This window comes from Alexandromys fortis, unplaced genomic scaffold, assembly GCF_014885135.2.
Source record: "Alexandromys fortis isolate MF-2015 unplaced genomic scaffold, M_Fortis_MF-2015_v1.1 scaffold_43, whole genome shotgun sequence".
NCBI lineage: Eukaryota > Metazoa > Chordata > Mammalia > Rodentia > Cricetidae > Alexandromys > Alexandromys fortis.
Window position 1 is genome coordinate 4,999,628 of NW_026067928.1, and position 24,887 is coordinate 5,024,514.

At 41.4% G+C, this 24,887-nt stretch overlaps 1 protein-coding gene across 11 annotated transcripts in view; it reads left to right on the forward strand.

Moving 5' to 3' along the window:
- The window catches only part of Lmo7 (LIM domain 7), a 184,686-nt gene that overhangs the window by 40,603 nt on the left and 119,196 nt on the right, over positions 1–24,887 (forward strand). For all 11 annotated transcript variants that reach the window (XM_050144691.1, XM_050144683.1, XM_050144687.1 and 8 more), the window contains exons 2-3: positions 7,622–7,692; positions 21,293–21,362. In XM_050144691.1, the coding sequence (XP_050000648.1) occupies positions 7,622–7,692; positions 21,293–21,362 (141 nt within the window). The remainder of the gene's footprint in view (positions 1–7,621; positions 7,693–21,292; positions 21,363–24,887) is intronic.

Consider the following 24,887-nt stretch of genomic DNA (forward strand, 5'->3'; position numbering starts at 1 on the left):
TTTATTCTTCACGAGCAGTAGGTGCTAACAGGATGGACCTGGAAGAAGAGCATGTTTTGGGGTTTAGTGTCTTCAGAGACCTTAACTGGTGCAAACAGGGCTCATGTGATTTTGGGTTCTGTGACACAAGCAAATCTTTTCCTCTGTTGTCAATGCTAGAGCAAATCTCCTTTGTTTCTTAGTTTTCTATGTTCTGTCCACTCCTGTTTCTCTTTCGGCTCTATCTCTTAAAGAATCTTAGACTATAAGATTAAAGTTGGTTGTAGCACTTGGGATGTAGCTTGCCCTGCGTTAGAAATGATTATACTTCTCTCCTTGCCTACAGAATGCAAGCCTCGCTGACATTTGGCTCCATAATGACTGAACGAGATCCTCAAGTGTTTGGACTCTTGATTTCCCTTCTTGCTGTCTCTTTCCCCCTCTTCCCACTTGGCTGTGTGAAGACCTGTGGGTCTGAAGAGGTTTCAGGAGCTGTAACTAATCCACCTACTCTTAGATGAAGGTCTCAAGTATGGCAGTGGCTGAGGAAAAATTTTTAGACTTTTTGACCACCATGAAACTTTGGATTCTGTTTAGAATTCGGTGATCTGTGCAATTCTGGTGGCCACAAACTTGGAAGACTTCTGAGTTGGCTTTGGTTTTGCTATCAAATGATATTAGTATTGGCAAAAATAGTTCTGGTGTATTCCAGAATGCTATGTAGTCCAATGCCAAAGCTTACTAGAGGCTAGCGACTGGAGAATTATGCCCCTCAAAGCCATGTTATTTGTTGAATATACAATATCAGTTCACCAAGAACACGCTGCAATTCAGAGAGTTAGCCACAGTTCACGGAGATGCCTAGCCTTAAAATGCCATTGTGACCACATATTTCAAAACAGATTCTTAAAGGGGAAACGAAGACAGATATTTCATTTTTATTTGTTTTTCAGTAAATGAGCACAATAAGTTTATTTAGAAGATAGTTTAAATGGGAAGTTAAACTCCAGTCTGAACCCAGGGACACTTTCAAATAGCAGGTCTACCATGGTGACAAGCTCTTATTTTTAAAGGTTTGTTCCCGTGTGCAGTAGTGTTTTCATTAGGGTTACTATTGCTGTGTTGACACACCAGGACCAAAAGCAAGTTAGGAGAGAATCGGTTTATTTTGCTTACACCTCAAGGTAAGCCTATCACTGAAGGGAGTCAAGCAGGCACTGGAGGCCAGAGCTGATGCAGAGGCCATGGAGGAGTTCTGCTTACTGGTTTGCTCATCTTGCTTCCTTAAAGAACCCAGGACAGGACCAGAAGCCCAGGGATGTTCTCACCCATGATGCTCTGGCATCAATCACTAATTTAAAAGGTGTTCCCTAGGAATGCCCACCTATAGCCTAATCTTCTGGAGGCATTTCCACAGTTGAGGTCCCCTTCTCTCAGACGACTTTAGGTCCTGTCATCTTGTATCACGAGTCAGAATACCAGAATGATGTGTTCTCATTGACTTCTGTTCTTATTCGTGAGCAGCTGGGAGAGCTAGGATGTGTTCACACCTGTGTAGGAGAAGGCCATGTCAATAAATTGACGACAGGAATCAAGGCTACCTCTTCTCCCTAGAAAGCCATCTGTAATGTAGCCAGAAGTTTTATATTCTGGCATGTACATAGTCCTAGGATGAGTGAGTAATTGGATTTCACATGAGCAGTGAGCACGCATGGGTCAGCTGTATTTTAGCCAGTGAGGAACGTGTGGTAGGGCCCAGGAAGCCTGAGGCATAGGAGGTCCATAGGACTATGAGTTCACCAAGTGTTTACATAGACATTCTTATTTGATGCTCAGTGCTTACTGACCCAAGAGTCTCAGCTTTTCTTCATATATAAAGTTGGGTAACTTTTCTTTACATATAAACTGGGACATATTAGTCACTTTTCTGTTTGTTATGACCAAACGCCCTACAAGGAACCACTTCCAGAATAAGAATCTATCCTGACTCACGGTTTGAGGGAATCCCGTCCATCATAGTCATGTTTTTCTCTAATGTATGCTGTGAGCCACAGTCCTTGCATTTGTGAGCTTTGGGTGTGTGCAGCTAAAGAGATCTGTCAAAAATCGCTGCATTATAGAAAATGATTGGATTGTCGCAGGAAAGTGTGTTGCTCTGTGGAGTCATGTGGATTGTTCTGTAGTTGATTCCAAAATGAACAAAAGAGAGTACGGTTTGAATTTATTGCCGGTTTTATTGGTAGACAGAAAAGCTTGCCAGTTCCCTTTGTGCCTAGCAGCCGGCCACTTCTTGAAGGACTCATCTCATTAGGAGGTCTCCCATGACCTGTGAATATCCAGTTATCACCCACTGGAAAGTGAAGGCAGATTTGTCTTCTGTGAATTGTTTCACCATGTGGCTCTTCTGCCTTCTAATGTCAAATGCTCCTTGGAATTTGGAATGATTGATAGGACGAGCATATAATTTTTAAAATTTATTTTTATATATTTTTGTTTTGCCTGCATGCATGTTTGTCTGTATGAGGGTATCAGAAGCCCTTGAATTGGAGTTACAGGCAGGTGTGAGCTGCCAGGTGGGTGCTGGGAATTGAGCCCGGATCCTCTGAAAGAATAGCCAATGCTCTTAACTGCGGAGTAATCTCTCCAGCTCCAAGCATATATATTTTAGTAGCTGCTAAGTCAATTGTGAGATGACAATTGGGAATCAGTTGTTAGCACAACTGAAGTTCACAGCCTAGTGTTGATCAGGAAATGACCCCTGCTTATCCCTTTTAAAACAAATGCGCACAGGCCCTGCATTTCTGGAATCTTGACTTGCACAAAAATAGAGATAGTCTTCAGGATTGTGGACACTTTCCAGTGGCTGCACCAGACAATGTGAAAAATTTTAGGGCTAGAGCTTGCTGATTGGCAGTCAGTGGGTGTTTTGCTGATAACATGCACATGAACGGTCATTGAGAAGTTTCTATAATGTTTAGATTTAAGTTATGTGATTATATGGTCAGAGATAGAACTGAGCTACGAAGTTTTGGGGGAGTTGTTGCTTGTATTGGTGAGAAATCTTATCCAGTGAAAGGATTAGAGCAAAACCATCAGTCAGACAAGAAGGGGTTCAAAAGGTAATTCCTGTTTATTTATTGAATTTAGATATTTTATAACAGAATAAATGTTGTTTTTTTTGAACACTTGTGAACTTGATGGTTGCTGCCTGTCATTAGCTATTATCGTCTTCCACAAGATCTGCCCTTTAAAAGCTCCCTCTGTTAATGTTTGGAGGCAGGTGGCTAGACAGGTTTGGCGGCAGCGCTGTGCAGAATGTGTCCTGGCGCCAGCTCTGTCCCTCCTATACTTTATTAGCTTAATTATGACTTCCAACAGGCATCTCAGTCAGGAGTCCCCGCTTGGTCCTGTCACTCCGTGGCTTCCTTTCAGCAGGGTGACCTCTCAGCACCTGGGGACACATGCTTGCAAGAAGGAGCTTGGGCTAGAGGGGGAGTCCCCTTTTGTTCTAGAGCAGGCTAAGTACTTTAAAGCATCTTTTGTATACCATGAAGGAGAGGGCAAAGATTTTTCCCTTTGATAGGCAGGGGTCAAGCAGGACCACGTGGTGTGATGTGGACCAGCTCTGAGTTTAAATCCTGTCCTTGAATGAATGTGTCCTCAAATTATTTAAGATGGTGATTTCATTTAACTGGATCACATGGAAAGGAGAGAGGGAGAAAAAGAGAGAGGGAAGAGGGAGGGAGAAAGAGATGGTTTAGAGGGGAAGGCGTGGCTGACTGCAAGGTGATCACACCTGTTTGTTTGATAACTTAAGTGGAAAGCCTGTGGTCTCTATTTACTTAACCCTATGAATCACAGCCTCATTACGTAAAAACGTATCACACCTTAAATAGCTTGCTAATGAGTAAGGTTCCCAGTCATCGGAGACCCAGATGACTAAAACTGCCCAAATGTTCTCTCAAAACTGGAATTTCTTCCAGACCACTGATTTCTTACAAATATTTATTCTCCTTAGTGTAAGGATGGGTCTCATTTAAAAGTATAATTTAGGGAAGTAGAAAGAGACAAGATCTCCTGAGAAAATTGGGAGCATGGGGACCTTGGGAGAGTGTTGAAGGTGAGGTGAGAGGCAGGGAGGGGAACAGAAAAAAAAATGTGTAGCTCAATAAAATCAATTAAAAAAAAACCCCAAAAACCCTATAATTTAATTTTTAAAAACAAACTGCCCTCACCGTGTTACGAGGTGTTTTACAGATCGTTTTAATTTTTAACAATGTTTTTAGATACAGCATTGATTTGGTAACTTTTTATAGTCTGGAGTCAGTTTCTTTAAAGAATGCTGAGTTAATACCAGGTAAGTTAGACATCCATGTTCAAGGACACAGCTTTTTCTCTACTGTGGAAAGATGGTAAGAGTTGCTGTCTGGCTAGAGAGCACCTGCTGTAATGGCTAGTGTTTGGGACTGCTTCTGAGCCAGGCATTAAGTCTGTCATCGTAATTAAGTGTGTCATCTCATGTAATTCCCAGCCTGACTCCACAAGACCTGTCGTCTCCCTCTCACGGGTGAGGATGCCAACAGGTGAAGCAGTCTGGACAGTTACTGGTAGAGAGTGGTAGAGCAGGAGTTGAAACACAGACTCCAGGAGCCAGAATCCTGACCCCAGCCTTCCCTGGGCAGCTGGTGATGCTGGGGCAGTGACCTTAAGGAATGCAGCTCAGGTGGGCTCTGGTGTTGAAAGACATTCATACTGCGAATTTATGCTTCCCTTGGTTTAAACGTCTCAAGAGTTTTGTATCATTTCACTTCGGTTCTGCAGGCAGGGTTATAGCTAACTTTATGTATGGATGCAGGAATTGCTGCTTGAGAATTAATCAGTTTTGAGTTACTGAAATGGGATAGGCAATATGTATAGCACACACATTTTCCCTCCTTTTCTTCTGCTTTCCTCCCTCCCTCCCTCCCTCCCTCCCTCCCTCCCTCCCTCCCTCTCTTTCTTCCTTCCTGGTTTTTTGAGACAAGGATTCCCTGTGTAACTTTGGCTGTCCGGGAATTCACTGTGTAAGCCAGGATGGCCTTGAACTCAGAGATCTGCTTGCCTTTGACTCCTGAGTGCTGGGATTAAAGGCGTTTGCCACCACCAACCTGGAGTATGCTTGCTTTCTAAGGTGCATAAAATGTCTAGAGAAGATTAAAGTATTCAGAAAGAATTTTCATTGTATGAAATATTAGAGTATCCAAGTTTTATTTTCATTATCACACACACGAACACGCATGTGTACACACACATACTCAGTTTGTGGTTAAAAACAATGCCATCTTTAAGTCAGACTACTGAAAACAATGAACTTTTAGAAATGTGAGTAGCCGTTTAAACGCTCAACACTTAAGGATTAATTTTGAAGGTGTAATGGTGTGGTTTGTTAATTTAGGTTTCTAGAATCTAATGAACATGGGGTTGATTTTCTGGACAGTTGAGTTGCTTAGCTTCACATTTCTTACTGGTGAAACGTGAGTGATGGGAAGGACTGAATTTCCTGCTGTGGGAAGTGAATAGATAGTGAGAAGTTACCTACTGTAAAAACTCGAGTTGCAGATGATTGTGAGCCACCGTGTGGGTAGTGGGAATTGAACCTGGGTCCTCTGGAAGAGCAGTGCTCTAACCACCAAGTCAGCTATCCAGCCCCTGCTCTGTAGTCTTTTAAAGTGAGCCCTTTGGGGGCAGTTAGGGTTTCTGAATAGCTCTTTTTCAGCATCTTGACTTTATTTAATAGGATTCTAGGCATAATTCAGCCTGGCTGTGTGTTAAATTACTCTAGAGTATGGACAAGTGACAACGTCAGAATTCACTCATGTCGTGGGTTAGGTGGACACTCTTGGCAGCCTTTACACATGAATGGTCTTGCGATTATTTTCCCTGTTTGGATTTCCAGACTCGGGGGAGATGATTTAATGTGTTTGATAACTCATCGCTCTTAGGCAGTGAAAGTAGAGTTGAGCTAAGCTTTGTGTGCCTCAAGTCCCTTCCCTCTTGTCACTTGCTACACTCTGCTCTCTGGACTGGCTGTGCACTGTGGTGACTGTCATTTTTCATTGCTCTCCGTGTGTCTGCAGATCACAGCCTTTCCTCTCCATCACCATTTGTCATCTAAATGGCTTGAGAATGTCATGGTTGTCCTATACTGGTGCTCCCGAGGGTTTTGCTTGGATTGGAGATAGTGACTCTGACTGTGTCGAGCATTTCTGGGTCTCGCTCTTTGACTATTGGGAGGAGATTTCTGAAGAATTAGCTGTCTCGGTGTTTTTCATACGTGGGTCCACCCTCACTTTGAGTTTGTTTCTGATATGTTTGTGGGGGAAATTCTGGAGTTGGTTGCACAGGTTATCCGAGCTAATCTGGTAATTCTGAAAGGAGTAAGGTACATCATTCTGTCTAGGCAGTTTTTTTAAACTATGCTTTTAGATGTGGTCTTTACTTCTATGCCTGAGATCTAAGAGGGCAAAGCTACTTGCTTCTTTATTATTAACCTTCAGCTCTGTGTTCCAGTAGGAACAGAGACAGAAGGATTGTGTTTAATTTCTACAGCTGAGTGGATGTCATACAGGAGATGGACCCTCTATTTCTTCCTGGGTTTGAGGATATCACAGCCTGGCCAGACACTTATGATGAGAAACTAAGTCAATCTCTCTTCTTTTCCTCTCTCTATCCCTGTCCCCTGTGTGTGTGTGTGTGTGTGTGTGTGTGTGTCTGTGTGTATGCATGTGTGTGTGTGTGTCGGTCTTATGGAATATAGACACACATTACCATGCTCTGCTCTGCTAACTTTGAGTAGAAAAGCAGCTGTGAAGTTATCCCCTGACTTCTCAGGCCTACTATCTGGCTGTAGCAATCTCAGGCACTATGGAACATTATGGAATCCAGAGTTCTGGGTGAATGGCAGAGACAGCAACAGTGAGAGAGGAGAATGGTGGACATTATTGCATCATGTGCCTGACCCATTTACCTGACCTGGGATGTAAGATTCATGACTTTCAAATGTAGTTTTCTCCAGTTTGTATCTTAAATTGTGTATATTTACTCTTATTGATTCACCCATAGTTCTCTTTTGAAACTCGTTAGAAATTGAGTTTAGCTGGGCAGTGGTGGCACACTCCTTTAATCCCAGTACTCGGGAGGCAGAGGCAGGCAGATTTCTCTGAGTTTGAGGCCAGCCTGGTCTACAAGAGGCTCCAGGACAAGCTCCAAAGCTAGAGAGAAACCCTGTCTTGAAAAACCAAACAAAAATTTAGTTTAGTTTTTAAAAAATATTTCTTCATTTTTGTTTGAGGTTGTAGTATAGTTACATCATTGCTCCTTCCCTTTCCTCCTTTTGATCCCTCCCTTCTACCCTTGCTCTTCCTCAAATTCATGGCCTCTGTAACCTTACTCTGTCATCCAATAAAATGATTACACCACAGGACACACTTATTCACACTAACATGGTTATAACACAGAATAGTACACAATTTCTATGAGGAATGACTTTTGGTGATACAAGCAAATCATTCAGCTAAAACATCAAATGCTTGTTAGTTAACAGCATTGTGAATTGACTTTGTTTCTCGTCCCTACTTACTGAATGCCCACGTCTGTCTTTCAGGCTGTGACTGAGAAGAATTTTGAAACCAAGGATTTTCGAGCCTCTCTAGAAAATGGTGTTCTGCTGTGTGAGTAAGTATTTAAGGCTCGCTCTCCACAGTCACAGGGTTGTGTCCTTGGTCCCAAGTGAGATTTGATCTCTGTAAGCTGACACCTCCCCAGTCTGAGACAGTAGAGAAGGGGTTATCAGTCTTGGTATCTAAAGATAGTGTTGGTAAAATATATATTATTTTTAATTAGTAAATAAGCAAGAGCCTGTCATTGCTTTATGGGCAGATAGTTGAAGAGGGACTTGATTATATCTGACTATAGCTCACACTCTATGTAATTGCCTCATTTTCAAGTTAACATACAGGATCCCTTTCATCAGGAAGATACGATGATCACTGTGGTGAGTGTCTCTTTAGGGTTAAGTGGAGTCATTACATTGCCGAAATCGATTTGAGTCGTTGGCTGTTTACTTTAGCTAATAGATGCCATTGTGAGCTGCATTCCAGGCTGTGGTTACCAGAAGTTACCAGGCTGGTGCCCTGACTGATGGTGTGCGGTCCACAGTGTTTGCTTTGTGCAGTGTTTGAGTCTCCAGTTAACCAGACGTGACCTTTGTGGATAAGAGACGGGCCTGTGAGGGAAAGGATAAAATTCTAGAGAAAAGTATGAGTTGCAGAAGTAGGCAAATAAATTATAAGAATGTACTTGAGTTCCCACCCACATATTTTGAAAGCACTTGGTAATTCCAATCTAGCCTCTTATCACGTAGATGTTTCTGGAATCTGTCCACATGTACACTCTGGGAGTGAGCTACTAGAACCAGCATGTTTTCTTTCTCTTTGGTGGCGGGAGCCCAGTGTGTACCATCATGCTGGCTCACAAGGTGCCCTTACATACTTTTGATTCACCCTTTGAAGGATGCTATTTGCAATAGATTCTAAGAGAAAGGGTTAGATTCCCTTTCTTATTACTTTTGGATGTTCACAGAGGTGACTTAACTTTTATACACATTTACCAGTGATTTAATGTTTGCACCTTATTTTCCTCATCTGCAAAGCAGAGATCAGGGCATTTAATCTGCCTGATTCATGGAACTGCTGTGCTCAATACCAGTTTAGGTTTGCATAAACTGCGGAACTTGGTGTCCACACGCGTTGCTAGGAGGATGGCCATGGAAACCAGCTTTGTTGGCAGCTGTCCAAATGCCTTTGTTTGAGAATATCATTAATTCATTTCGTATAAAGTTTCATCGAGTCTCTTTGACTGGTTACAGATCTCTGTTAAACCAGTTGTGATTCACAGAAATGTCAATTTATGTAGTTTTACCTAATGTATACTTGGAACAGCACCCTCCGGGCCATGGATGAAGTTACAAAGATTTTTCTGTTCCTCCTCACTCAGTTGTGTGCTCACAATCCTTACTGAGAAATATTTAAACTCAATTAGGCTGCATGGTCTGCCCAGTGGGTGACAGAGGAGGAATGATCTTGATTTGAAAACTGTATCATTTAAGGGTTTTCTCGTGTGTTCAGAAGATGGAGATTTATGTGTTCAGAAGATGGAGAGAAAATGCCTTTATTGAGAACCATGTGACCCTTCGCGCTGAGTCTGGCTATGGAAGGGTTTGCAGAAAAGGAGCTATCTATGATACTAAGCTCCACAATCTTGAGGAATTAGATGGCATTTTACAGAAATGTGTCTATGAAAATGTGCCGTTATATTTAGTTTACGAGAGTATGGAGACTAAGTAGATGTTCTATTTAAAGAGGTCCCTTGTGTTTTACATATTTCTAATGATTAGCAATTGCTCAGAACGTGTGGCTAGAGTAACCACATCTCATGGTGGCGCCTCTTCCTTTATTGTTAATTGTTTGAGAGTTTCATGCATATGTTTGGGTAAAATCTTCCCCCTATTTCCCTCATCTCCAACTCCTCTTCTCCTGCCCCCACTATTCCTCACAATTTCATGATTTTTCGTTTGTTATTTTGGTCTTTTGTTTTGTTTTTGCTTTGATTGGTTATTGTTGTTGTTGAATCCAGTTTGTCCATTTAGTGCTGCCAGTATGTGCGGTGTATAGGCTTAGTGGGGCATGGGTAACCCAGCTGCTGCATCCCTGCAGAAAACTGACTCCTCTTTCCTAGTAGCACCAATTGCCAATAGTGCCTCAGTAGGGGTGGGACTTCACGGCCACCTTCCCACTCCCCACTTGTGCCTGGCTTCATCTTGCACAGGTCTTGTGCAGGCTGTCCCAACAGTTGTGAGTTCATACAAGCACCTTCTCTGTTGCATTTCCACTTTGGTTCTCCTGATCTTTTTGCCTCTCTTCTTTGATATGTTCCCCGAGCCCTGGGAGGACGTGGGAAGATACAGATGTCTATCTAGGGCCAAGTCTATGCAGTCTCTCATTCTCTGAGCTTTGACTGGTTTCAGATCTTTGTTCATTGTGACACCTGTTCTGGATTTAACTGCAGCTTATGTACAGTTCTGGTCTGTGTGGTTTGAAATGATTCCTAAAAACTATACCTAGGCTAAGTGATGGGCATATCATTACAAGTAAGACTATCCAGACTTGACTGAAAACACTGTTTTGACCCAAAAAAGAACAAATTAGAGTAGAATATTTCTGAATTGTTCCAAACTAATACAAATTAAAATAAATGTAATTTCTTCTCTAATAGTGATAACAAATACTTAGCCACATTCATACATGCTATAGAGTATGCTTGTTAATAAAGCATATGTCTATACAAATCTATCTATATGTCTATATAAATAAAATTTCTATTTCAGCAATCTCATTAATTTTTACCATCAGTGAGATTCTTGATGTCTTATCTCGTAGTTTCAGCAGCTTTTATCCTTCAAGACTGCTGTTCTTTCTTTAAACTGGCATTCTGCACTATCCACATCTGCAGTCAGAGGACCTTCTTACAATCGCTCAGCTGATAGCACAGTGGCATGTCAGACTCCACACGGACGCCACCTCTGCACTGGAGTCTCAGACAGGGCACACATCCGAGTAGCAAGTACTTCTTGTGCATTTATTTGTCAGGTTGATGGACGATTGGGGTGAGCCTGTTTGTGGTAATAATCTTCGCCCTAGCAAGTTTGATTTGGTATCTAGTGAGCTGAAAGCTGAAGATTACTGCTCTGTGTATGTGTGTGTGTGTATTATGTACATTTCTCTGTATGTATGTGTGTTGTGTACATCTGTGTTTGTGCATGGAGAAGCCTTCAACACTGGGTGCCCGCTATGGTCACTCTCTAGCTTGCTTGTTTGCAATGGGAAGTTTCACAGCATCTGGAGTTGATCAGCTGGCCGAGGCTGGTTTGCACAGTGAGATCCATGGCTCCCCTTACCTCTGCCTTCCGTATGCTCTGATTGTGAGACTCTCATGCCTGGCTTTTACGTGGGTGCAAAGGATCTGATCTCAGGTACTTGTGCTTGCATGCAGGCAGATGTTTATCAATGGAACTGCTGCCTGCTCTGTTCTTACACTGTTTTCGATACACATTCTCTTGACTTTATTAGCAGCGAGATAGGCACTACCCCCTCTCTTTAAAAAATTTTTCCTCTAAATTAATGAAAATACTGACTATAGTACATAGGTTATTTTAGCTCTTTGAGTTTTATCAGTGATATCTATAATCTGTCTCATTTCTTTAGTGTTGGCTAGTATTCATACAGGCTGTTACCCTCCATACTTAAAAAATATAAAATAGTTGTTTCTACATGAATATCCATAGCCCTGCTTTGCTCTGGCACAATTGTTTCTGTGCTCTGAACACATCATTTGGCTACTGATATCAGTCAGCAATCTCCTCATCTTGCGGTTGGAGTCTTGGAAGTCTTCCGACAAAAACATTCTTTATTCCTCTGTGAAGGTTTGCTTGGAGATAGTCTCACTGGGTGTGTCGCTTGTTAGTCAGTTTGTAGCTCCCCTCTTTGGAGCCATCCCAAGTTTCTGCTCTGTCCCCACTGGCCATGCCTTGGTGAACATGACTCGCTTCACCGAGAAGCTTCTCACCGTGTCATTGGGTCATTTCCCCACCCCCTCTTTGCTTGCTGCTCGGAAACAGTAGTGCTCTGAGAGGACCTGTTTGTATTTATAGTTCCTCTGTGGTTATCTTAGTGCCTAAAGCATCCAGTCTTGAGAGATTCATTCAATAGAATAAGAAAACAGTCATATCAATACTATTCTTCCCAGTGGGAGGGTCAAGTAATTTTTAATATAGTAAACAACATAGGGGATGATGTCACTTGTTATGGATGTTTATAAAACACCATTATATAGAGTCAAGGACTTGTGCATAAAGGACAGGAACTGGGAATCCCTGAGATATCTGTCCACTGTAACAGAGGAGGGCCACAGGCTTTGGTGGGATGGAAAAGGCAGTTTTCCCTCAGCTGTCTCTGGTCTTGAATTTCTGAAGGAGGAGAAATGGCTCACGTATGACCCACAAGCCTACGTTACGTACTGGCCTGAATCCACTGTTTACAGCTTTTAGAAATTTAAAAAGTAAAGAACATCAGCTTTATAGTCTCCAATATTACCGCCCAGCCAGCAATACATAAATAGTGGTGCAGGGTAAAAGTTCATAAAGATAATTAACTTTTCAACTGCTTTCTCCTTTTGGGTGTGTTTTAAGCTTGGCATCGATATGTCTTCTTTTTAAACATCACTGGTCCATGTTATCAATGATCTGATATCTGTGTCTGTGAAATGTCATTAAGAAGAGTGTGTCAGGCTGAAGATCTACTTGGCACATGTTACAGCTTACGTTTTCTATAGCAACCGTTCCCTATAGACTCCTTCCAAGTGGTTGCATTTTTCTCTTTTAATATTTTGGCCTCAGCTTTGAGGGTAGAAAGCACAGGACTGTTATTTTGAGTATAAGTCTGGTAGTGTTTTCTTACTCTCACTGGAAATCTCTAAGACTAGAACATGCAACATTTTAGTCTCGAGGCTTCTTCCACATAAATGACAAGAATTGTATATTAAAGAAGCAAGGGAGTAATGTATGTGTTAAATGTCTCTGTCTACTCACTTGATATTAAAGTCCGTCAGCAAGAAGCTGTGGAAGTAGGTTTAATATAATGGGCAGTCTCAAGTGTCAACCTCATTGACTTTAAATTGTAGAAGTGTAAAAATTCTGAGGTGGGTGTGAAAATTAGGTGCGATCTCGTGGATGAAATTGCGAGATCTAAAACTCAATGCTGTGATGGGCAGCTTTCTATAGAGGCTGACCCAGGTCCATTCATTTACGGTTTAGACTTTTCATTGTTCTGACAAGTCCCTGAGAAAAACAGCTGAAAGGCAACAGTTGCCTCTCCCGACTCACTGCTTCTGGGGTTCTCATCTATGCTTGACTTGCTGGCCTGTGGTCAGCGACAGTGTCATAGCCCTAAGAGGGAAGAGCTGCTCAGTTCGTGGTGGTGGCCAGAGTGCTACAGAGTAGAAGGAGTGGAGACAAGACACATAGGTCAGATCTTCTTGCAATTAGACACGTCTTCTACTCTTTCTCATTTCTTGATAATGCCATCAGATTATGAATTCATAGAGGGGTTAATCCATTGATCAGATCAAAGCCCTCAGGACTGTAATTGCTACTCTGTATAGCTCATAAGCAGGCCACCAAGTCCAAAGCCATGTACCTGTAAGGAAATTATTTCCCATTCAAATCATAACTTACAAAATCTAACTAGACTTTTCCAATATTTGTAACTTTTCAACATGCACACGGAATAATATAAACAGGCACGAATAGGAAGAATTCTATTAATAAAACTTATTGAAATTGCCGGTCCTAATGTCAGAACACATGACAGAAGTGACAAAGGACAGCACTTTAAAAACGTGGCTGGCTTTTAAAAATATGCGTAGTAAATGAATAAAATAAAAGTACTGCAGTATATTCTTATGCTTAAGAATTCATGGTCAAAGAGCTGAAAGAAAATGGGGTGGGGGATGAGCCAGTCAGTTTTTGGTGTTGGCTATGTGTCACTCAAAAGACTTACTATACCTTAGGACACACCCTGTAGAAAACTGGTAAAAAAAGTACTGAAAAGAAGCATTTGAAATCTTTTGAAATACTTTAAAACTTTAAGCTTTGCAAGGAAAGAAAAATACAAACAAAAAGGATGTCAACGATAATCTGCAGCTTTAACGCAGGGATAAACCACACAGCTTAAAAATTTCAGTAAACAGAGGAGCCAGGAATCTAACCAAATTCTTAGCAAATGAGAAAACATTATTGGTAAACAATAAAACCTATACCTTTGTTAGTAAGAACTAATTAGACCGACATATGACCCTTTGTTGTTGGTTGTTGTCATTGTTGAAAGATATAAGTAACTTGAAATCTTTTTAAACTGCCAGGTCTTGCAGGCACAGCTCAGTGGAGAAGCATGTCTTAAACCTGAGTGCACAGTGCCCTGGATCCAAGCGCTAGCTCCCCTAAGAGCAAGAGGATGTCTACATTGTGGCACCAAGTGCTATGATCTGAAAATGAACACTCAAATACATATAAACTGATATAAATCTCAGAAAAACAATCCAGTGGCTATGTGCTATTTTATGAATATGATGCATCTATGACTTAGATAATATTTCCCAGCAATTCTTCCCTTGGGAGTCTGACTATAGGTAGAGGAAGAGAAACATTTTACAGCCTTCTTGTCATGGAAAATATTAAGAACAAATGCCTGAAACATTGCTTAAAAATTGCTCTTATTTTTCTTCTCAAATCAGGCCGGTCTTGAACTTGCTATGTAGCTGAGAATGACTTTTAACTTTGGATTCTCTTGCCTTCACTTCTGGGGTGCTGGGATTACAGGCATGCACCACCATGCCTAGAGAATACAGTGCTGCTTAGCACGGAGCCCAGGGTGTCTTGCACACTAGGCAAGAGCGTTATCAGCGAGCCACCGCCCCACTCTGATTAATATTTTTAATCTCCTAAAAGCTTGAGGCACCATGGAAGATTACAAAACAGCTGACATGCAGAGGCAGAAAGTGTCTGTGGTGTTGAAAGTGGGAGGGAACCAAGAGGTAGGTACAGGGATGCTGGCGAGAATGCGAACTGATTCGTGCTGCCGGATTCCTTTCCTAGTGTTTATTAGAGATTAACACGGATGCTTTCAGTTTTGGAAATAGAAGGAAGGTGAAAGGAGGCTAAAGAAATATACATGCTGCCATTTTTGTGGTGCCAAAAATTGGGGAGCACCTAATCACATGTATAAGGGAACGGTATCATAGTATCATATAGGGTAGTTCCATTGCCTTTACAAACCCCATGCTCTGCCTCATCAGCCTTCTCTCCCATAGATTCTTTTCATAGTTTTATCTTTTCCTGAATGATATATAATGCATTATATGTCTATGATGTAGTAGTAATACAATATTCCTATAATGTGTTATATAACATAATAATGCATATTATTATTATGTAGGATATAATAAAACATGGCTTCTTTCAGTTAATAATATTAGTTTAAACTGGCTCCATATCTTCTGTGACTTGGTAGCTCATTTAATTTCTGGACCAAATGATATCTCAGTTTTATAGGTGAGCCAGTTTATTTGTCCCAATTTACCTAATGTGAGAGGACATCATGATGTTTCTAAGTTGTAATTGTGAATAAGACTTCCATAAACATCCATGTGCAAGGGCTTGTGTGGCCATACATTTTTCAACTTGTTTGGTAAACACTGAGGACTATTACTGATGGCTAATATGGTAAGGATATGTTTAATTCCATAAGGACCTAGCACACTATTTTCCAAAGTGTCGCAGGGCTTCCCGCTCCTACCAGTGATGAATGCACATTCCTGTAGCTCTACGTCCTTGCCAACATTTGGTGTTGTCGGAGTTATAGATTTTGGCCTTTCTTAGAGGTCGTAGGCAGGTGGCGTTTGCATTTCCCGATTGACATTGTCGTGTGGAGTTTTTTTTTCATAGCATATTTTCTTATCTTATTTGGTGGAGCATCTGTTAAAGTCTTTGTTTCCTCTTTAAAGCAGTGTTTTGCTTTGTTTTTAAGCTTGACAAGTTTTGAGAATTCTTTGAGTAACCATCAATCAGTTATGCCTTCTCTCATTCTAAACTTTGTCTTTTCACTCTCTTGGCAGCATCTTTTGGGTAACCAACATTTTTAATTTTAATGAAATCTAACACATCAATTGCCTCTTACATGGCTTGTGCCTTTGATATCCCTATCTAGTATATCATACTGGATCCAAAGTTGCCTAGATTTTCTTTTATCTCGCAGGAGTAAAAGGTTTGTGATCCTTGAGTTTTCTCTGTAATGTCTCTAAGTCCTTGCTGTCCATCCTGATTTGATAGAGGAAATTTCCTGCTGTTCAGTCCATTAGTCTGTAGTTATTGGGATTGCTCAGAATCAGAAGAATCTGTGGTCAGCCCACCCCACCCCACCAGGTTTTGCTTCATGCACTTTAAAAACCTTGAAATTAAAGTGTGACACCACTTTTCCCTGTTCCTTCCCTCCTCCACCCACTCCTAGGCACATTTGCTCTCTCTCAAATTCATGTCCTCTTTTTCCTTAATTGTTGTTATTTATATTCTTAACTATTCCTAAATAGATAAATATAACCTACCAGAGGAACAGGAAGTCCGCTGTGAGATCGCATCTCCTAGAAATGTCAGGAAAGCTACACCCATGGAATCTCAACAACGTGCTGCCTAAACAAGACGTAAGCAAGGACGACACTAATGGACAGACTAACATACGAAGGGAAATCTCGGGGCCTCAAGCATTGACAAGGGACGGCAATTAAATGTCGAGAGCATGAGGAATAATGTTCCCAGGGAGGAGCCCCCCGACCCCCATTGGTTAGCACAAGACGGTGACCCCTGAAAACATATACACACAAGTCCCATTGTATAACCGTTTCCTGCACTCTGGCATGTTTTCAAGCGTACTGATGAGCCTCAGTAAAGAGCCATTGTAGGAAAACGACAACAGTCACGCTGGTGTGGACTCCCTGTTCTGCCGCATGGGTGCCCGTCTCAGTGTCTGCTGTCGAGTTTTTATTTATGTTAGAGTTGGGTTTATTAGTTTTCATCACTTATGTTGAAAACACGAACACAGTAATGGATTTTTACACCGAAAGCTTTTCCTCTCCAATTTGAAATACTAATACTGGCGATCTTACCCATGAAAACGCGGTCACCGCCTCTTTAATGCACTCTCTATTTTAAAATATGAATGCAGACAGAAACCGTCGACCTACAGTCTTGACATCTGAAGATAACCAGTCTGGATGACTGGATCTGGCAGTTCGCTCTCTGGATCAACACTGACAATTAGGAGAAAATGACAAAATTTCATTCCCCTGGAACAGAAAATATAGACAAGTGGCATTGGTTAAAAAATTATGACATTTTATTGACAGCAAAGCAATTTTACAAATTTACTGCCTTAAAGAAGTTAGAAATTTTGAAAATTTTACACAACCAAAAAAAAAAAAATCAAGGTGGATTTCAAGGCTTTGCTCCAAGAGGTTATACTTCCCTGCTTGTTCTGTGCCTGAGCCTTGCCCAGGGCTTTCTTTTGTCAGCATGCAGTGTCCAATGAGCAGAGCTCCTACTTAGAATAAAAGTAAACAAATAAACGAATACCCTGTAGTTAATAATCAATGAAAAAATATTTGTAGCTTTGGTTTGCTAGGAAGGTGTGTCATTCCTCCTGTGTCTTTTTCACAAACTGCGGAATGGAGACATTGCTCAGTGGATGGTTGCTCATCTTGTGTGCACGAGCTTCTGAGTTCACTCTTCGCACTGCACAATCCAGGTGGGCTGCCAAGTCAGGGGATCGGAAGTGCAAGGTCACTGGGTCCCCAGTGCGCGTAGGCAAGCTTGAGGCCAGTTACGCTGAACGCTGTCTCAAGATAAACCTAACAATTAAAAAATTAAGCTTAATTATAAAACTTGGATAGTGTGAAGGTACACATTTGCAAAATGCCTTAGCAGGTAACAGAAATGTGCCCGAGCAGATGACTAATAAGATCACCCCTAGGTCACCAAGCTCTTTGAGTGCATCTGCATAGTCTCCTGTGTATGCCTTCCCATTGGTTTTTGGAAACCTTCGGAGACAGGAGGTAAATAGGTATTGCTGAATTTTGAACATTTTGCTGGAGAGTTCTCAGACAAAGGGGAGAAGTGAAGTTTGCTGTTTAGAGCTATTATTATTATTATTATTATTAATTTTGTAGGTTAGCCCACAGTAGAATGTCAGACTCGGGCTCTCCTTAGAAATGTTCACGCCTGAGCCATGTTGAGTGTTATAGATGGCTTTCTCTGAGGATCGCACCTGAGTTGCGAAGTCAGACTATCTCTGCTGATAGGAAAAGGTCTATGAACGGAGCCAATGCTCTAAGCACACAGGTCCACTTTTGTAGCGGATAGACAACATTGTTGCTGGAAAGGGAAGAAGAAGGGAAAGTAGACACCTTGAATAGAGCATTGTCCATTTGGACTACAATAACAACTACCAGTAAGCGGGCAGCTTGTATATAGGAGGATGTTAGTTCTCACCGTTCTGAGCCTAGGAAGTTCTCGACGAAGATGGGTGTAGGTTGGGTGTCTGGTAAGGGCCATTGTTCATAGTACCCACCTTCTTAGTGTAATCTTCTCACCACGACTTCCCATAGGGGAAGGACAAGGCCTGTTGACTGAGGGCACTAATCCCATTCAGGAGGTGCAGAGTCATAAGACTGTCACCTCTCGAAGGGCCCTGCCCTTTAATACCATAACTTGGGAGGCCAGCATTTGAACATGCCAGTTTTGGAGGTTCACAAGCATTCAGAAGAAGCTGAAGAAAAGGTTATTGAGGTCACTGTGAGAGTACCCTGAGTTATTTTGTGTTCTAGTCTTAATCTTACCAAGAGAACAAACCTCTGCTGGGCTAAGAAAGCAATAACCAGGTTTGTTCCCTCATGCAAGTGAAGGCTTGCGAGGGATAAAGAGATAATTCTACTCTGGGCTGGAGGGATGGAACACAGGGTCGCAGGCCAAGAACAAAGGGCATGGGAGCATCTGGAAGTTTATCCCGTAATCTGACTCTTGCTTCAGAGCCAGTGACCTGAAGTCAGTGTCCCTTTAGAGAGTCTACAAGTGAAATTCAAGAACACTTAACTATGCAAAGCATGTCTATTTGTTAAAAGTGAGTGTTTCCATACAGGGTACTTAAATTTCCTTTAACTCGAGACCCTGCCTGAGGTCCATGAAGTGTGCTTAAATTTTATCTATTTTTAGATCTCACATAACGTTTTCTTATCCTTGTAAAAAATATTCTAAAAGTGCTTCCTTAAGAATCATAAGTTCATAACTCATCAAATGATTTGCATGCTCAGTGTTTGTCAGAACTGTGTATGCATTTCCTCCGTAGCCTGGTGCTTAGAACGCTGGGTGTTAGGATGGATGAAGTCAAACTGTATGTCCCTCTAGTGACTCAGATTTTTTGAAGGCTGAGTGTACTCTCTCCAGAGAGCTGTTTTTTTTTTTTTCCTTGTGGTGGTTTCCTTGTTTGCACATGTGTAAGAAGGTTGAGGTGTGAAAAGGAACACTAATTCATTGTGTAGATGTTGCTTCTAAGTAATGTCTGTGGCCAAATTTGCCAAAGTGGGAGGAGTCTGTTCATCCACCAGAAGGTGTCTGTCTGTCTGTACTGCTTCCTTACTCTGCCCCTTACTTTACCGACAGCAATCTGTTTTATTATTCATTCCGGAAACTGCCTAGAAAATGCTCTTGAAATTATGATACTATATTACAAAAGTGATAAGTCATGTCACTGGGTAAACAGAGTGACCTTGTCAGAGTCACAGTGACTCAGTGGGTGGGCCAGGAGTTTATGACCCTACCCTCTGTCAGGACAACTGTGCTCAGGTGTCCTGAGAGGTTATATGTTACTCCTGCTTATATTAGCTTCTAAGGTATAGCAGTGGAAGAATGTATTCTCTGAAGAATATTACTCTAAAAATACCACTGCCAAGAGAGTGGTGAATACCTATAAATGACTTCTTGATTGGCTAGGTCAGAATTAGGTTGTTCTTAAGCAATGCCTCACTTATGAGTTCTTCTATGCATTGCTGGGGAGCCAGCTGTAATAGCTACGCAGAAATACCACAACGATAGAAGCATTCAGTCAGGAGGGAAAAACTAGAGGGATTAATTTATAGCTGCCATTTGTTAGTAATCTGCCTAATCATTTTCTCCATCCCCTGTTGGCCATTGAGGAAAAAACGATGTGGAGAGAGAAGGGAAAGGCTTTTTAAAGGAATTGCGACATACAATTCAGAAATGAGGACGCGTGGAAACACAGTTGAGGGGATAACATAAATCTGGGGGGCTAGAGCTGCAGTACAGTATGGTGGTAACATACTGGCTTAGCCCACATGAGGCCCCGAATTCCATTCTCAGCCATGCATCCTCAAAGCCAAGGAGATGGCTGTTATGTGTGGTTAAGTTGTCTAAAGACCTTTGTGTGAATAAACTGCAAAAACAGAAAAGCAACTTTTGTTTGCCAGGCTAAATTTTCCTAAGCCAATGTTTTGTAATTTTGAATGTTGCTGAACAACATTCTGAAGGCTATTAGATGGAGATGCTTTTGTCTCCTTTTCCTATTCTGAGCATACGCAAATGTATATAGAGATCTCTGGAATGAGGAAGGAGTGACATTCCACAGGACGCCCTCCCACACCCACAACCAGTGCCCGTTGCAGAGGAGAGACCAGCGAGCCTCCTCTTGTTTTGCTTTCCTGTTGGACCTCCTTACAGAATAAAGAATTGCTTATTTGGGTGATGAATTGTTAAACAACAACAAAATAAATCCACTATTTCAAGACACTGCTTTGTGACAGTGATTAATGATTAATTACCCATGCTCACATTAATGGGAATACACTGTGTATTGAGTTACTATGTGGTCGGACTCTATCAGCGAAGAAAATGAATGAATCCATGCCAACCGCGATTTAGCCGCAGAACAGCCCTTTAGTGCGGGTGTCAAAGATGAGTTGCTTTCCTTGTGCTTTGGTGTGTGTAGAGGCGCAGATATCTTTGCCATGTGTGTCATATTAACTGGAAGACACTCAGTATCAGATCCCAGGGTAATTCGGAGGAGTTCCGGTACATTTAATTTTCACCCAGTCATTCTGCTCTGGTAGTCAGTCATGGGCGTGAACGTGTTACCAGTAAGAAATAGTCAATTATTTGGATGAGTTCCTCTGCACCCTTTACACGTGAAACAATGTGGGTAGAAACAAGGAACCAGATGAGAAAACAAAAAACATCCCATTTAGAATTATTATAGGGAAAAGTGTTCCAAGTGAAGAGAATTCTGATGGTACTCTAACTGCGTGGTGAAACAGAACCAGATTGAGCCTTTCTTTATTGCTGTTTTTAAAGACACGGGCTTTGGATATAGAGGTCTGATCCTGGGACACTTCCACCTTTTTGTTCAGAGTTCTTTGTTCTGAGTTTGAGTTTAAAAACTGAATTTAGTTGATTTTTGTCTTCTGATGGGCCACTGGCTCAGAACAGCCACATAGTTCTGGGATCGGAATTATCTACTCAAAATTTTTGAGACGATTTCAATGAGCACTAAAATCACCTTGGCGTTTTTGTAACTGCATGTGTTATTTGTTTATTTACTTTCAGTTTGATCAATAAGCTCAGACCCGGCATCATCAAGAAGATCAATAGACTGTCTACACCAATAGCAGGTTTGGTAAGTAATACATTACCTTCAAAACTAGGTTTCTTCAGCTTCATTTTATTTGTAACCAACAAATGACGATTGTGCATATCTTCGTGTGCCGTGTTATGTCCTTCTGATATAGTATAATGTGTTATATATTTCAAAATGCTTAGAAGAGAGGACTTTGAATATTCTTACTTTAAAACTGATTTTGTCCTTGAAATATAAGAAAGTGGTCACAGTAATTACTTCATCTGTAATTACTGTCACTTTAAAAAGAGTGACGACCTCCTTTGTCTTTCAGCACTTCCTTTCTGTCCAGAGGCTTTCGTTTTAATTTGTTTTTGTTTGGATTATGATGCTTCAAAGTGTGGCTGTCCCTTTTCTGGCCTTCTTTCTTCCACAAGTTGCATGCGAGTTGCTCCCGTTCTTCCTACAGCTCTACTGTGCTTGCGCTGTTTTCTTGTCGGCCACAGCAGCTCCTCAGAGTGTCAGGCTTTCCCTGGTTGGCGTGTTTCTGCTGCTGCAGGCTTGTGTATTATGCTCACTTAGGTCATAAGAATATCTGCAGAATAATCAGGGCCCGCTAGCCCTCTTACGGTGCGTCATGTTTCCTGTTGATGGATGTGTCTCTGCCTTCTTCTGTGTCAGGGACACATCGTTTCTAAAGAAGCACCAGTGATTCCCAGATGCCCCCCACCTTCATTATGACTCTTATTTTAGTGGTGCTGGAAATAGAAGTGAGGCCCGTAAGTCTTCTAGCCAAACACCATATCACAGCTTTATTCCCAGCCCTCCTGTCTTCAAATGGAAGATTTCTTCTAAGTATTAAGAAATACTACACACTCTCGCCATGTGGTTATTTAGATTTTCAAGACACCATGGACACCAATGATAACATGAATCAATGCCTTTGGAAAAATGTATAATGAAGCAAAATTGATGAAGAACTTTCCAGAAGATTTAATAAGCCTTACCTGTCAATACTGGTGGGATGGAGAGATGGTCCAGCAGTTGAAGGCACAGGGTAAGGGTTAAAGGTTCTCAGTTCAGCTCCCAGTGCCCATATCAGGTGGCCCACAATCACCTGTAACTCCAGCTCTAAGGGATCTGACACCTTCATCTGAACCCAGAGGGCGCTTATACTCTGGTACATATTCTCCCACCACATAATTAAATTACAAGTCATAAAAATTAATCTTTAAATAAAATTACTATACTGGTGACAGAAGTCAGTTAAAAAGATCCCAGAACGCACTGCATAATTAATAATTAGAATCTAAAACCTAACTGATAATCTATGGATTATTCAATGCGCTTCTAATAATCTATTTGCAAGACTTCTTTCTGAGCTTCCATGAGTTTACAGCTGTGACGAATGACCAGGGGAGCCACAGACAGCCATGCCCCAGCTTCTGGGTTTGCAGGAGCATCAAAATCTCATCAGAACCTGACAGGACTGAGTTTGGCCAAGGATTTATTATTGGAAAATAACTGTCTGGGAGAGAAGGAATGAAGTGTTGAGGTTTCTTTGAAATTTAGAAGGCATAAAAAGTTCTTAGAGCCACTGGTTCCAGTACTGACTGCTCCTAATCAAACTGCATGTATTCTAGACCTGTCATGAATAGGTAGCTGACCTGTAATTTGTACTGGTCTTAAATTTAGGTAAGTAAAATGTCTATCACACACACACACACACACACACACACACACACACACACACACTATTTCCTATTCTTCTAGTTATTCAAAAAATAACATTAAAGGAATGCGTCCCTGAAATCTTTCCAGGAGGAAACATTCAGTCTTATAAAATAAGCTTTATATGAAAATGACTTATTAAACAACCTGTACAAAAATAAATGTTTGAATTGTATTGAGTTACACTATCTTTTCCAGTGGCCTGAGTTATTCTTAGATAGTTTAATTTTTTGATTTTGAACTTTCATTTTTTAAATGAAATTAGTCTTTGATCTCAAATATGCCCCTGAGAATCTGGAATGCTTGAATTGTGCTGTTTGTTGCTGTTGGCTACTGTTGGCTTTATTCAACTTTACGATTGTATGATTAGATGCAAGCACAAATGTATTTTATTTTTAAGCCCCAAACCCTCTCCAGGCATTTCTATTTCAAGCATCAGAAATTCTCTCCAGTTTGAATTTTATCTTTAGAAGCTAAAATGAAATGCATTTCCGGTATATTAAATAGAAGGCTTTTCTGAGCACTGTGCAGCGAGCATTTCCATGGGGTATGAGTGTGTAAGAAAGATTTTAACTGCAGAATGGGCTAAGCCCCATTGGTTTGAAGTGAGCATCACGCCTTGTTTGCCTGCTGATGCTTGTCACAATGGTTCTAACAAAATTTGTGACTCCAGCATCCACCTGGAGAGGGGTTGGTATGAGGACTGAGGTATAATGAGGAGTTTGATGTTCAAGTCTTCAATGCATGCATGTTCTTTCTGTTAACAAATAATTGAGTGCCTGTTAGGTTGAGGAGTTTTCTAGCACACTGAGTGTTGTAAGAGGACAAAAGAGTGTAGACTTTGACTTCAATTTCAGGGAGGCAGAGCCACACAAATCAATTAACAAGTGGGCAAGAAGGCACCACAAAGTGAATGTGTTCAAGAGGACAACATTGGACTGACATCCCAAAAGTTTGAGTGCTGATAGTTTCCTAAGGAGTAGGAAAAAAACATGGGATTTTGGCCTGTGTGCAAGAATACTGAATAACTAGGGCAGACTTTTCATAATGCTAACAGTTATGTTCACAGCACCCAACACAGACACTAATGCATACAAGAGATAAAAGAGCTTGTTAAACAAGGGATGACCATGTTTCCATTGTGTTGGAGGAGAGGTGACTTGTTTGTCCCGGTTGCCCAGAACTGAAACTCAGGTTGATAGGTTGATATAATCCAAAAGTCTTCTTAATCAAATTTTGCCTGTATATATATATGTGTGTGTGTGTGTGTGTGTGTGTGTACGTGTGCGCGTGCACGCATGTGCTTGAAAGTCTCTCTGCCTCTGTCCATCCCTCCTCTCGCTCTCACACAGAAACAGAGAGAGAGGCAGGAGAGAGAGAGAAGAGACAAGAGAGAGACACACAGAGGGAAACAGGAGAGAGAGACAGACAGATATAGAGACACACAGAGACAGAGAGACACACAGAGGTCATCATCAGATGTCTTCCTTAGAAGCTCTTCACTTGGACTTCACCAACTTTCCTTAGGATGCCTTTCTCAGTAGTGAAGCCTTCAAGCCAAGTCAGGTGAAGATAGTTTATTTTGATGCTCTATCAGCTGCCTCTTGAGGTAAGCCAGTGTACGTCCATAAACATGCCAGCTCAGCTTACTTCTTCACTCCTGTGCCGTTCCCAGCACAATCTTTCTTTGGCATCTCTTATCTGAGATTCAAAAGAGGATTCTGAATGTACCAGGCCCCTTTTCTCTTTCTGCTTATCAGCAAGCCTGAGAAAGAGTTCCTTGGAGAAGGTAGTTGTCGGGTAAATGGGATTGCCCATGAGCGTTGGCTTCTTTTGAATCATTCAGCTGAGCCT